Genomic DNA, 13041 nt, shown 5'->3' on the forward strand with positions numbered 1-13041 from the left:
GGCATTGTTTTATTGACTTAAGGATTCATAGAAGACTTTTTGTGGGCCTATTCTGGCTTGGAATCTGGCACTACATCTCAGATTGTGATCCTGAACAAGTTACTTCTTAGCCTCCATATCTTCACTTACAAAATACATACTGTCTCTAATACTAACATCTTCCTTAAGAGAATGACATAAGGAATGCCAAGATGCCTAGATGCCCTAGGTACCTAACGCTGTAGGAATTCACCTTTTTTTTTTTTTTTGCTTCTTAGGGCCTAACTTGCTGCACATGGAAGTTCCTAGGCTAGGGGTCAAATCGAAGTTGCAGCTGCCAGCCTAGGCCAAAGCCACAGCAACGTGGGATCCAAGCCATGTCTGTGACTGTACCACAGCTCACGGCAAAGCGCGATCGGATCCTTTACCCACCGAGCGAGGTAGGGATTGAACCCGCATCCCCATGGATCCTAGTCAGTTTCATAACCCACTGAGCCACAATGGGAATTCCAACATTCACCTTCTTCAGGCTTTGCCCAAAGCAGTAGAGGCCTCAGTTTTCGGGAATCCAGACTTTAAGACATGATAGTAATATGGAGAAGTGCCGAGTTGTAGATAATGAAGTGGCAACATAGAACCTACAAAGGCGAAAGAGAATGGCTTTACGTTACTGACAGGCCACGCAGGCTGCCTCCACCAAAACTAGGGTAAAGGAGAGGCAGAATGAGTAGCCAGAAATTCAGGTGTTTCGGGAAAAATCACCTCTAACCTTTGCAGTTGCAAAAAGAAGGCACTCTATCTGGCTACTTGCTTTATGTTTAAATGGTATTTACAATTACGGGGTAGGAGCAGGGGCGGGGGTGGGGTAGCAGCTTACAGGACCTCGAACTCCAGGAAGTCCTCCAACACTCTTTAGCCTCAAAAGCAAGCTCTCGAAGAGTTAACCGGCCTTAAGTAGCTATCAACTTTGGGGGAATTTAGTAAAATGGCGTTTGCTGGAGTCTCACAAAGACCTTGCAAATTGGTCAGTGCGTTATTAACCTACTGTATGAGCGCCCTCGCCAGATCTCGTTGCGCCAGCACCCACAGGGCTTACACCATATTCTGAGGCATCCGCCTGCCAGTCCGCCCACCGCGGAGGGGGGAGACCTGAGAGGTACTTTTAAAAGCGGTTAAGTGAAGACTCAAACAAGCCCTGATGTCGAGGAAGAAGTGCGGCGAGCCGCGGAGCTCGGCCCTGACACTTGTTGAATTGCAGGGCTCTGCTGAAGACTTGCCACCTAATCACGGTAAAGACGTCCCCAGAGGAGGGCCAAAATGGCGACGGACTCCTCTTGGCACAGCCCTGTTACCTCCCCGACAACTGGCGCCTCTAGTAACGCCCATTGGCCAAGCCGGAGGCGGTGCCTGGCTTCCCTCGCTGCCTCATTGGGCTGAGTGACTGAAGCAGCCGCCAATTCTCCCCTGCCTACTCCAGGTTCCCGCCCTCAGAGTTTAAGCAGCATTCAATTGGCTTTTATTCACGTCAATTTGTGTCCTAGCGCGTCTCTTTTTAGTGTTAATCCAATCATAATTTTCCTGGCCGCCCGCCTGATTTCTGATTGGTTTTGATAAGCTTCATCCTATCCCATTCCTGTCTACTTTTTACCACCTCCCACCAGGACTTTGCCCAGGCTTGCCCAGGGTTTTGGTTGGTCGCTGTTCTGTCATTCCAATGAAAACCCTTCCTATCCCTACGTCTCAGCGATCCCGCCTGGCAGTTGACTGGTTTCTCTCCAAGCCTATCATCTCTAAATCCCGCCTATCTTCACTTCCTGCACCTTTCATTGGCTTTTAAAACTGAGAGGGCGCTCTTTTTGGGCGGACACCACGCACGCAACTTTGTCTTACACGCCTTAGAGAGCAAGCGAGTCTCGCCATTGGGTAATTTGCCTGTCTTTCTTTTGCAAGTCCCTCCTTTCACCCTCCCTTATTGGGCGGGGCAGCGGTGGAGGGGCGGGGCCTAGGCCGGGCTTGTGGCGCGCTGCTCCCTCCTCTTTACCCCCCCCCTCCCTGTCCGGTCCGGGTTCGCTTGCCTCGTCAGCGTCCGCGTTTTTCCTGCCCCCCCCAACCCCCCCGGACAGGACCCCCTTGAGCTCGTCCCTCAGCTGCCACCATGAGCGGTAAGGATGAGTCCACTCCAAGCTTAGGGGTGGGAGGGGAGTGAGGGGGCGCGCGCGAGGGCCGACCGGGCGGTCCCCGCCGTGAGGGGGGGGCGGGCGGGAGGCGGCGGCGGCGGCCTTGGTCCCGCCCGGGGCGGAGGGAAGGGAGGGAGAAGGGGCAGTGGCGGGGCCTCGGAGGAGGAGGGGGATGGGCCGCCCGCCCCGGGGGAGGGGGCAGCGTGGCCTCGCCCGCCCCCTGCCCGCCCCGGCCACGGGGGACGGGCCTTACCCCCCACTACTCGGCCGCCCGCCTGAGGCTCCTCCTGCCGGGGGCTGGAGCCGCGGGGGCGGCCCGAGCAGTGCAGGCCCCGCCCGGGCCAACCGCCTCCCTGGTCCGCCCTCTGGTCGCCGCCGGCCCCTAGGCCCTCCTCCCCCCACCCCCCCCGAAGATTACCCCTCCCCCCCGTAGATTACCCCTCCCCCTACCGTCCCGCCCTTTCCACGCCCCTCACCCCGAAACCGCCCTTTCCTTCTAGGGCCCGCCCTCTGTCCGCCCCGAAACTCCTGATTTCTAACCCCTGGACCTCTTTAGCCCCTTTCTAGTATTCACAAATGTTCCCCCCCACAAAACTTTTTATCTCATCTTTTCTCCTTCCCCTTCCTTTCCTCTTGTGACTTTCTACACTTGAATTCTTCCCTTTCTCCATCTCCTTTGACCCTAATTTGAGCAAGCTTTCCATCCACCCACATGTTTTATGCCTTATCTGTATTTCTCCTTTTTTTCCCCGCAGGATACTTTTAAACTCCTTCAACATGTCCACGGACCCTTACATTGTCTATACCAAAAGCACCTTTTCATTGTTTTCTGAGTTTAATTTTGTGCGAGGGAGAACTGCGGCCCAGTTTTGGCACCAAGGGGCCCAGTTCAGATCTTCCTAGCCCTACAGCTGTCTCTTCTTCCCCAATCCTTTTTTGTTTGTTTGTTTAAATACTGGGACTTTCACCTTCCTGTTAGTCATTTTTGTTTCATCCTAGTCTTCGTTACCCTTCTTCATTTTATCTTTTTTCTTTCCCCAACTTTAAGTTATCTTTTAATTCTTTTTAGACCAAGATCACTCCATGGATGAAATGACAGCTGTGGTGAAGATTGAAAAAGGAGTTGGTGGCAATAATGGGGGCAGTGGTAATGGTGGTGCCTTTTCTCAGGCTCGAAGCAGCAGCACAGGCAGCAGCAGCAGCGGTGGAGGAGGAGGAGGAGGGCAGGTAGGTGCTCATCTGGACAGAGTGGGCATGGTGTTGAGAGGATGTAAATATTCTTAGATGATTGTCTTTTCACAAAAAAAAATTTTAGGAAAGGGCTATTTTACAGATAGGGAAGTAAGTACAGAGACAAGTGACTTGGAGATCCCCAAAGATGAGAATTTCAAATTTCAGCAGTGTAGATAGGTTGGCTTTTTGTTTGTTTGCTTGGGGGGGGGCACTGTTTTGCTGTTTATTTATTTATTTTGGGTTTTTTTTACTGTTTATTTTTTTCTACTGCCCCCAGGGCTGGCAGCTGGTGTCACTAAACTAATCTCTTTCCTCTCCCTTATTTTTGGCCAGGAGTCCCAGCCATCCCCTTTGGCTCTGCTGGCAGCAACCTGCAGCAGAATTGAGTCACCCAATGAAAACAGTAACAACTCCCAGGGCCCAGGCCAGTCCGGGAGCACAGGTGAGCTTGACCTCACAGCCACACAGCTCTCCCAGAGTGCCAATGGCTGGCAGATCATCTCTTCCTCCTCTGGGGCTACCCCTACCTCGAAGGAACAAAGTGGCAGCAGTACCAATGGCAACAATGGTGGTGAGTCTTCCAAGAATCGCACTGTCTCTGGTGGGCAGTATGTCGTGGCTGCCACATCCAACCTGCAGAACCAGCAAGTCCTAACAGGACTGCCTGGAGTGATGCCTAATATTCAGTATCAAGTAATCCCACAGTTCCAGACGGTTGATGGGCAACAGCTGCAGTTTGCTGCCACTGGGGCCCAAGTACAGCAGGATGGTTCAGGTCAGATACAGATCATACCAGGTGCAAACCAACAGATCATCACAAATCGAGGAAGTGGAGGCAACATCATTGCTGCTATGCCAAATCTACTCCAGCAGGCTGTCCCCCTCCAAGGCCTAGCTAATAATGTACTCTCAGGACAGACTCAGTATGTGACCAATGTACCAGTGGCCCTGAATGGTAATATTACCTTGCTACCTGTCAACAGCGTTTCTGCAGCTACCTTGACTCCTAGTTCTCAGGCAGTCACGATTAGCAGCTCCGGGTCCCAAGAGAGTGGCTCACAGCCTGTCACCTCCGGGACTGCCATCAGTTCTGCCAGTTTGGTATCATCACAAGCCAGTTCCAGCTCCTTTTTCACCAATGCCAATAGCTACTCAACAACTACTACCACCAGCAACATGGGAATTATGAACTTTACCACCAGCGGATCAACAGGGACCAACTCTCAAGGCCAGACACCACAGAGGGTCAGTGGGCTACAGGGGTCTGATGCTCTGAACATCCAGCAGAACCAGACATCTGGAGGCTCATTGCAAGCAAGTCAGCAAAAAGAGGGAGAGCAAAACCAGCAGACCCAGCAACAACAACAAATTCTTATCCAGCCTCAGTTAGTTCAAGGTGGACAGGCCCTCCAGGCCCTCCAAGCAACGCCATTGTCAGGGCAGACCTTCACAACTCAAGCTATCTCCCAGGAAACCCTCCAGAACCTTCAGCTTCAGGCCGTTCCAAACTCTGGCCCCATCATCATCCGGACACCAACAGTGGGGCCCAATGGACAGGTTAGTTGGCAGACTCTTCAGCTGCAGAACCTCCAAGTTCAGAACCCACAGGCCCAGACAATCACCTTGGCCCCAATGCAGGGTGTTTCCTTGGGGCAGACCAGCAGCAGCAGTACCACCCTTACACCCATTGCCTCAGCTGCCTCCATCCCTGCTGGCACAGTCACTGTGAATGCTGCTCAACTCTCCTCCATGCCTGGCCTCCAGACCATTAACCTCAGTGCATTGGGTGCTTCGGGAATCCAGGTGCACCAGCTTCCAAGCCTGCCCTTGGCTATAGCAAATGCCTCAGGTAAGAGTTCAGATCTTTTGCATTTATTTCCAGAGCTACCTAGCATCTCAGCTGAAACTATTGAGTCTAAAGAATGAAGTAGAACCTTTTGAGGGTAACACTTTCTTGAGGGCAAGTCAGAGAAGTAGCAGTGATTTTCTTTAAATCATTTGGAACTGACTTAATGGAAACTTTTCCCCTTCAGTTAATCTGATGAGAAAGGAGCACTTCTAGGCAGTGTCCTTGGAGTCTCTGTACTTCCAGTGCTTTTGATGCTCTAGAGCAAGGATTGGCAAACTTTTTCTACAAAGGCCCAGATGGTAAATATTTTAGGCCTTGCGGGCCACTTGTAGTCTCAGTTACATGTACTTTTTTGTTTGTTTATAATCCTTTAAAAAGAAGGTAAAATCATTCTTATCTTGAGGGCTTTACTTGGCCTGAGGGCTCATTCCTGTGGAGAGGAATCGATGATAAACTTAAGGTTGTTAAGTCATCAGGTATTTCTCATGAACCGTAAGCAAGGGAAAAGTGATGATAATGGATTCCAAAGGATGTTTCAACAAAATAACTTTCCTAGTTAATCTTTAGTCAACCAGAATAGCCTACCTTCTGAGCAAGCTGGTTAATCAGGATTTAATTTTTTCAAGTCTTACTTACCCTGAAAGTACTAATGTTTATTTTTGTTTTTTTTACAAAATGATTGTTATTTTTTTCCATTATAGCTGGTTATGGTGATCTGTCAATTTTCTACTGTACAGCGTGGTGACCCAGTTACACATACATGTATACGTTCTTTTTTCTCACATAATCATGCTCCATCATGAGTGACTAGACATAGTTCCCTGTGCTAATGTGTAGTTTTAATACGCTTCCTAGGTGATTTTGATATTTCCTAGATAAGAGAACCATTTCCTGGACTGCTTCGAAAGTAGTATAGTGCAAGGAAGGGAGAAAAAGGGAATGGGGCCTGGAATGAAGTGGGGAGGTGGAAGTGAGAGGAGTTGGGAATAAGGGGGCAAAAGTCTGGAAAGAGGTATATATGTATCTGTTGATGTTACTATTCAGTCATTTATTTTGAACTACGTTCACTATTGGTTAATTTGAAATTTAAAACATCTGTTTATAAAAAGATGGAAGTTATTTAGAATTTATCACCTTAAGTTCTGTTGTGATGTAGCTAATCTTTAATAAAGCACAATAAAGATATATGTGTCTATACACTTTTATACTAAGGCATGATATATGCAATTTATAATGGGAAATAATTTAATACTACTGAACTTAAACTTTTTTTTTTTGAATATGTGTGGGTTTATTTTTTACTTTTATTATGGAGTTCTCATCCCATTTAGACTGGTTATTATGTAAGAGAGGATAACAAATAGGCAACCATTATTTCCTGCCTCCTGCAGTTTAGGAAGATCTCTGGTGGGGAGGTCTGCTCAAATTCCCTAAATTTCTTAGATTCTTTGTAGTATATTTAAAACGATTACATTTGAGCCTTAACAGTAATTTTCTTAGGGAATTGAAGATCTTGGGATAGAAAGTTAGAGCTAGAAGGGACCTGAGGAATCTCTCATACAACTGTTTTATTTTCTAGATGAGGATTTTGAGATACTGAGAAGCATTTAAGTGATGAAACTACTTGCTGTTAGTTCTCGTCTGAGGAATTACCTGTTTTAACTTGGGACATGAGAGATCCTTTAGATTGTTAAAAATGTCTTAGAAAAGATATCTGTGTTTCTTTGAAATTTAATGTTCTAGAACTGGCAAGTGTTTTATAGGTTAAAAATTATGAGAGTAGAAATGGGGTAAGTTTAATAAAAACTAAATGCAACAGCCTGGAAAATAAGACACTGGGTAATCTACATTGTGTGTTGGTTTCCGTTTTGGTTTTAGGTTGTTGTATCTAGCAATTTTACTCTTCAGTGGATAGCAAAGCTGAGATTGTGCTAGTTAGTAATAATTTGGATCCTTGCAATTTTTAAAAGGTTTATAACTTAAGCTCTAAAGAACAATCATGAGACACTCATTGCTAAATCATGCACTGGGAAGTCTGCTATTTAATATGTCATGGGGTAGGGCTACTTACCTGTTATTGATGGTCTAGAAAATGCATGCCTTTCTATAAGCTAACAACAGCTTGATGTTCATGAAGGAGAGAATGAGGCTCTAAAAGGCCATTTTGTGAGAGTTGAGATTGTTTGCTTCATCAATAGTAGGTTCTGAAGGTAAAAATTTCCTCCTTTCTGGTTAATTATAGTTGTGGAGCGTTTTTTTTCCCTTTTCGATTGATCTGACTTCATTCTTAATAAAAGATAATACAGTCATTTCCTGGAAGCTTAGTGCTCTTAAGCTGTTGCCTGGCTGCTACAAAGCATCTCATTTTATCCCCTTTTCTGGTATATAGTCATTTTATTGGAAGAACTCAACCTACTGGCAAGAGCCTTAGATGTGAAGTCATGTTGTAAGATATAGATAGATAGGTAGAGAGTACTCTACAAAGTGAGGCTTGTTTATTACATGGTGTGGAAGACTGCAGCTTCCATGGTGTTTACTTTGTTTACATTTATTTATTTTTATTTTATTTTATTTTGGGCCACAGCATGTGAAAGTTCCTGGGCCAGGGATCAAACTTGAGCCACATAAGCCACCATGCTGGATCTTTAAGCTGCTGCACCACCAGAGAACTCTTCTACATTTATTTTTAAAAATCATCTTTTAAAAATCTTCCAGGAGTTCCCGTCATGGCACAGTGGTTAAAGAACCTGACTAGGAACCATGAGGTTGTGGGTTCGATCCCTGGCCTTGCTCAGTGGGTTAAGGATCTGGCATTGCCGTGAGTTGAGGTGTAGGTTGCAGACTCGCTCGGATTCTGTGTTGCTGTGGCTGTGGCGTAGGCCAGTGGCTACAGCTCCGATTAGACTCCTAGCCTGGGAACCTCCATGTGCCGCAGGATTGGCCCTAGAAAAGGCAAAAAGACAAAAAATAAATAAATAAATAAAAATCTTCTAAGGAGTTCCTGCTGTGGTGCAGTGGGTTAAGGATCCAGCATTGCCACTGCTGTGGCATAGGTTGTAGCTGTGGCTCAGATTGAGTCCCTGGCCCAGAACTTCCGCATCCCCCATGTGCGGCCAAAAACAAAACGACAAAACCCCCCCAAACAAACAAATAAGTAAATACAAATCTTCTAAGCTCTCCTGTTGACTTTCACTTTTTTTTTTACTTGTTTGCTGAATATACAGGTAAAGGCCCAAATTTAGAACCAAAATAAGCCAGCCATCTCTATTCCTGTTTTTCTTGGCTCTGCCCCGGTGAGTGTTAGTGAAGAAAGGACCACCCAGTAAACTGAGTTTAGTTTCCAGACAGTGAAATGATCTATGGGCTCTTAGTTTTTGTTGTTGTTAAGTTAGCAGCTTTTTCTTTCTTTCTTTTTTTTTAATCAATATCTTTTCTCCTTTATCAGCACCTTTTCCTTTCATTTTGGTGTCGTACTCTTGTAGTTTTTTTTTTTTTTTTAAGTTTAAAGCTTCAGATTTTTTTTTTTCAGCCACTGCTAGATCCAGAAAACTTTTCCCCCAGGTTGGGGGGTGGGGGCAGTGACTTTGAAAGACTGAGTTTGGAAGACTTAGTGGGAGTTCTGCCTAATAAAGAGTGCAGGGCTTGGCTTTGGCAGGAGAATAGAACATATTTCCTTGATGGCTATAATTCACTCAAGAAGCAAATTTCAAGCACTAAAAATAAAAATTTCACATCTGCTTGGTTTTATCGAGGTCAGGAGAGTGTCTCTTAGAAGTTAGGTTGAATGTGATACCAGAGTTGGTTTGCCAGCAGTGTCACTAAACTTGGGGTCAGATTGCTGAGTTCTAATTTGTTAAAAAAGTTGTATTTTAGACTAGTTAGTGCATTTGAACATTAGTGATAAGTAAGTTTAGATGATTTAAATGTTCAAAATTATCATTCTAGTGCAAAAAGATCACATAAGAGAATTTTCTATCTTAAAATAACATACTTTTATTAAATATAACAAATGTTTCTGCATCATTTGCTTTCTTTAATATTGTATTTGCTTCTTAGCATGATTTTATGTGTTTTTTAAATGAGTTCAGTTTAAGTAGAAAAGGTCTCCTTTAAAACTTAAGATGCCTTGATTGATTTGAAAACTGAAAAGGCAGTCTTCAGACCTTTTCAATTGCTCCTATTTATTCATTCCAGTGGCTTTCTGTCAATGACATCATTGCAAAAATCACGTTGCATTGTGTAATGTGGCCATTTTAGTTCTTAATTAAATAACAAGAGCACAAGAATGACTAGTGTTGCAGAAAAATTTTAGTATCTGTTCCGTTCTCATATCTCCCTTTCCCTTTAAGTGTTCTTTGTAAAGCAGTGTGTAAATCTTGCTACTAAAAATTTAGTTCTGCTCATTCCTTCTAATTGTTTTAAAACATTTCCCTCCCTGAAAATGTTTTAAAATGTAAGATGAACATTCATAGAAAAGCCTTATTACATAATGCTTTATGAGATACTGATTGGGTGTCTGTAAACATTAATAGTTAAAAATTGTCAATTTGCTGTTTAATTGAAAAACAAGCATTTTTCATATTTCTTACAGAAGGTTTGTTGCAATAGTACTAATCCCTTTTTCTAACATTTAGCACTATTACAGAAGCCTTGGTGTTCTGAAGCATTATTTTCTTTTATTAGTGAGTTTTATTACATTTACAGGTGTACAGCAATCATCACAACCAGATTTCATAGCAGTTCCATCCCAAACCCTCAGTGTATCCCCCTACCCCCGAAAGCATTATTTTATTTTAATTTTTTTTTTTCTGGGGCCGCTCCCAAGGCGTATGGAGGTTCCCAGGCTTGGGGTCTAATCGGAGCTGTAGCCGCTGGCCTACGCCAGAGCCACAGCAATGCAGGATCCGAGCCACATCTGTGACCTACACCACAGCTCACAGCAATGCCAGATCCTTAACCCGCTGAGGGAGGCCAGGGATCGAACCCGAGACCTCATGGTTCCTAGTCGGATTCGTTAACCACTGTACCATAATGGGAATTCCCCCGAAAAAGCATTAGTTTAAAAGATATAGGTCCACACTATGCCTACATTGTTAATACTATGCTGGATTTTAAGAATTGGTACCCGTAGAAGACCCTGAAAAAAAATTTTTTTTAATTACTCAAATGAAGTTATCACATCTGTAGTTGTGTAATGATCATAACAATCCAATTTCACAGGATTTCCATCCCATAACCCAAGCACATCCCCCCACCCCCAAACTGTCTCCTCCAGAGACCATAAGTTTTTCAATGTCTGTGAGTCAGCATCTGTCCTGCAAAGAAGTTCAGTCTGTCCTTTTTTCAGATTCCGCACGTCACTGAAAGCATTTGATGTTGGTGTCTCATTGTATGGCTGACTTCACTTAGCATGATAATTTCTAGGTCCATCCATGTTGCTAAAAATGCTGGTATTTCGTTCATTTTAATGGCTGAGTAATACTCCATTGTGTATATGTACCACATCTTCTTGATCCACTCCTCTGTCGATGGACACATAAGTTGTTTCCACGTCTTGGCTATTGTAAATAGTGCTGCAATGAACATTGGAGTACATGTGTCTTTGCAAGTCGTGGTTTTCTCTGGATAGTTGCCCAGGAGTGAGATTGCTGGATCAAATGGTAGTTCTATGTTTAGTTTTCTGAGGAATGTCCGTACTGTTTTCCACAGTGGTTGCACCAATTTGCAATCCCACCAACAGTGTACTAGGGTTCCTTTTTTTCCACACCCTCTCCAGCACTTATTGTTTGTAGACTTTTGGATGATGGCCATTCTGGCTGGTGTAAGGTGGTTTTGATTTGTATTTCTCTGATTATGAGTGATGTTGAACATCTTTTCATATGTTTTTTAGCCATCCGTGTGTCTTCTTTGGAGAACTGTCTGTTTATATCTTCTGCCCATTTTTTGATGGGGTTGTTTGTTTTTTTGGTATGGAGCTGCAGAAGGTGGATCCTGAAAAAATTTTTGAGGAAAGTTTTTTTCTTCAGAGTTGGTTGCAAATCTTGGTTGTAATTTGAATGTGTACTTCTCTCCAGTGTTTTTAAACTGAATGGGTTATGGAAACCAAGCAGTATTACTTGTTTCATAAGTTTGGATGTGCCTGTCTAATTTACTGTGAATCCTTCTCACCCTATATATATGTACAAAATAAATAATAATTTATTGATTTTGAAGAAGGGGTCAAGAACAAAGACTTGCCCTTTACAAGATGAGAAAACTCAGTTAAAAATCTAAATCTCTGGAGTTCCTGTTGTGGCTCAGCAGTAACGAACCTGACTAGTATCCATGAGAAATGGGGTTCTATCCCTGGTCTCGCTCAGTGGGTTAAAGGATCTGGTGTTGCTCTGAGCTGTGGTATAGACTGGCGGCTACAGCTTCGATTTGACCTCTAGCCTGGGACTTCCATATGCATCGGGTGCAGCCCTAAAAAGACAAAAAAACAAAACAAGACAAAACCCCAAAACCAAAAAAAAAACCCCCCAAAAATCCTAGAAAATCTAAATCTCTGAAAAAAAATTTTAAATGATAAATATTTGCTGCAAATAGAAGTTCCTGTTGTGGCTCAGCGGGTTAAGAACCTGACTAGTATCCATGAGGATGCAGGTTCAATCCCTGGCCTTGCTCAGTGGGATCCAGCGATGCTGCAGGCTGAGGCGTAGAGTAACAGGTGTGGCTTGGATCTGGTGTTGCTGTGGCTGTGGTGTATGCCTGAAGCTGTAGCTCATATTTGACCCCTAAGCTGGGGACTTCCATATCCCAAGGATGCCGCCCTATAGTGGGGAGAAAAGGAAAGTTTGTTGCAGATAATATAAATAAGGTTAAATGCTATTGAGATGTATCTTTTCAGATTATTCCATTTGTTCTTCATTGACTTGGCCTTGTGGGCTCCTAAGTTGCAGCTCTTTGCAAATGTAAAACAATTAGTTCCCACCAAGGTGCAGCAGGTTAAGGATCCGGTGTTGCTACAGCTGTAACATAGATGTCCCTGCAGCTCAGATTCCTTCCCTGGCCCAGGAACATTCATATGCTATGGGTGTGGCCAAAAAAAAAAAAAAAAAAAAAACAGTTAAACCAAACTATCAATTCTACTAGCGGTTAAACTGCAGGTTGCTGGAGCTGGAAACTCATCCCCTCTAATCCTTTTGACAACCTCAGGTGTAGAAAGATTTGGTGACTTGCCAGAGCTCACTGACAAAATTTACAAAGTGACTATCTTTTGACTTCAGATGAGTATCCTTTCCACTATACTACTACTTTATCTTTTTTTTGGTAATGATTTTTATTTTTTCCATTATAGCTGGTTTACAGTGTTCTGCCAATTTTCTACTGTACAGCAAGGTGTCCTAGTCACACATACATGTATACATTCTTTTTTCTCACATTATCATGCTCCATCATAAGTGACTAGGTATAGTTCCCAGGGCTATACAGCAGGATCTCATTGCTTATCCATTCCAAAGGCAGTAGTTTGCATCTATTAACCCCAAATTCCCAGTCCGTCCCACTCTCTCCCCTTCCCCCTTGGCAACCACAAGTCTGTTCTCCATGTCCATGATTGTCTTTTCTGTGGAAAGGTTCATTGGTGCCATATTTTAGATTCCAGATATAAGTGCTATCATATGGTATTTGTCTTTCTCTTTCTGACTTACTTCAGTTAGTATGAGAGTCTCTAGTTCCATCCATGTTGCTGCAAATGGCATTATTTCATTCTTTTTTATGGCTGAGTAGTGTGTGTGTGTGTGTGTGTGTATACACCACATCATC

The 13041-nt window shown here is 44.0% G+C and overlaps 1 protein-coding gene across 2 annotated transcripts in view; it reads left to right on the forward strand.

Annotated features, from left to right (window-relative positions):
• Positions 1–2024: 2024 nt before the first annotated feature.
• The window catches only part of SP1 (Sp1 transcription factor), a 49635-nt gene continuing 38618 nt past the window's right edge, over positions 2025–13041 (forward strand). For both annotated transcript variants that reach the window (XM_047786751.1, XM_047786750.1), the window contains exons 1-3: positions 2025–2141; positions 3226–3383; positions 3723–5238. In XM_047786751.1, coding sequence (XP_047642707.1) covers positions 2135–2141; positions 3226–3383; positions 3723–5238 — 1681 coding nt within the window. In that variant the 5' untranslated portion in view covers positions 2025–2134. The remainder of the gene's footprint in view (positions 2142–3225; positions 3384–3722; positions 5239–13041) is intronic.

This window comes from Phacochoerus africanus, chromosome 7 (genome assembly GCF_016906955.1).
Source record: "Phacochoerus africanus isolate WHEZ1 chromosome 7, ROS_Pafr_v1, whole genome shotgun sequence".
NCBI lineage: Eukaryota > Metazoa > Chordata > Mammalia > Artiodactyla > Suidae > Phacochoerus > Phacochoerus africanus.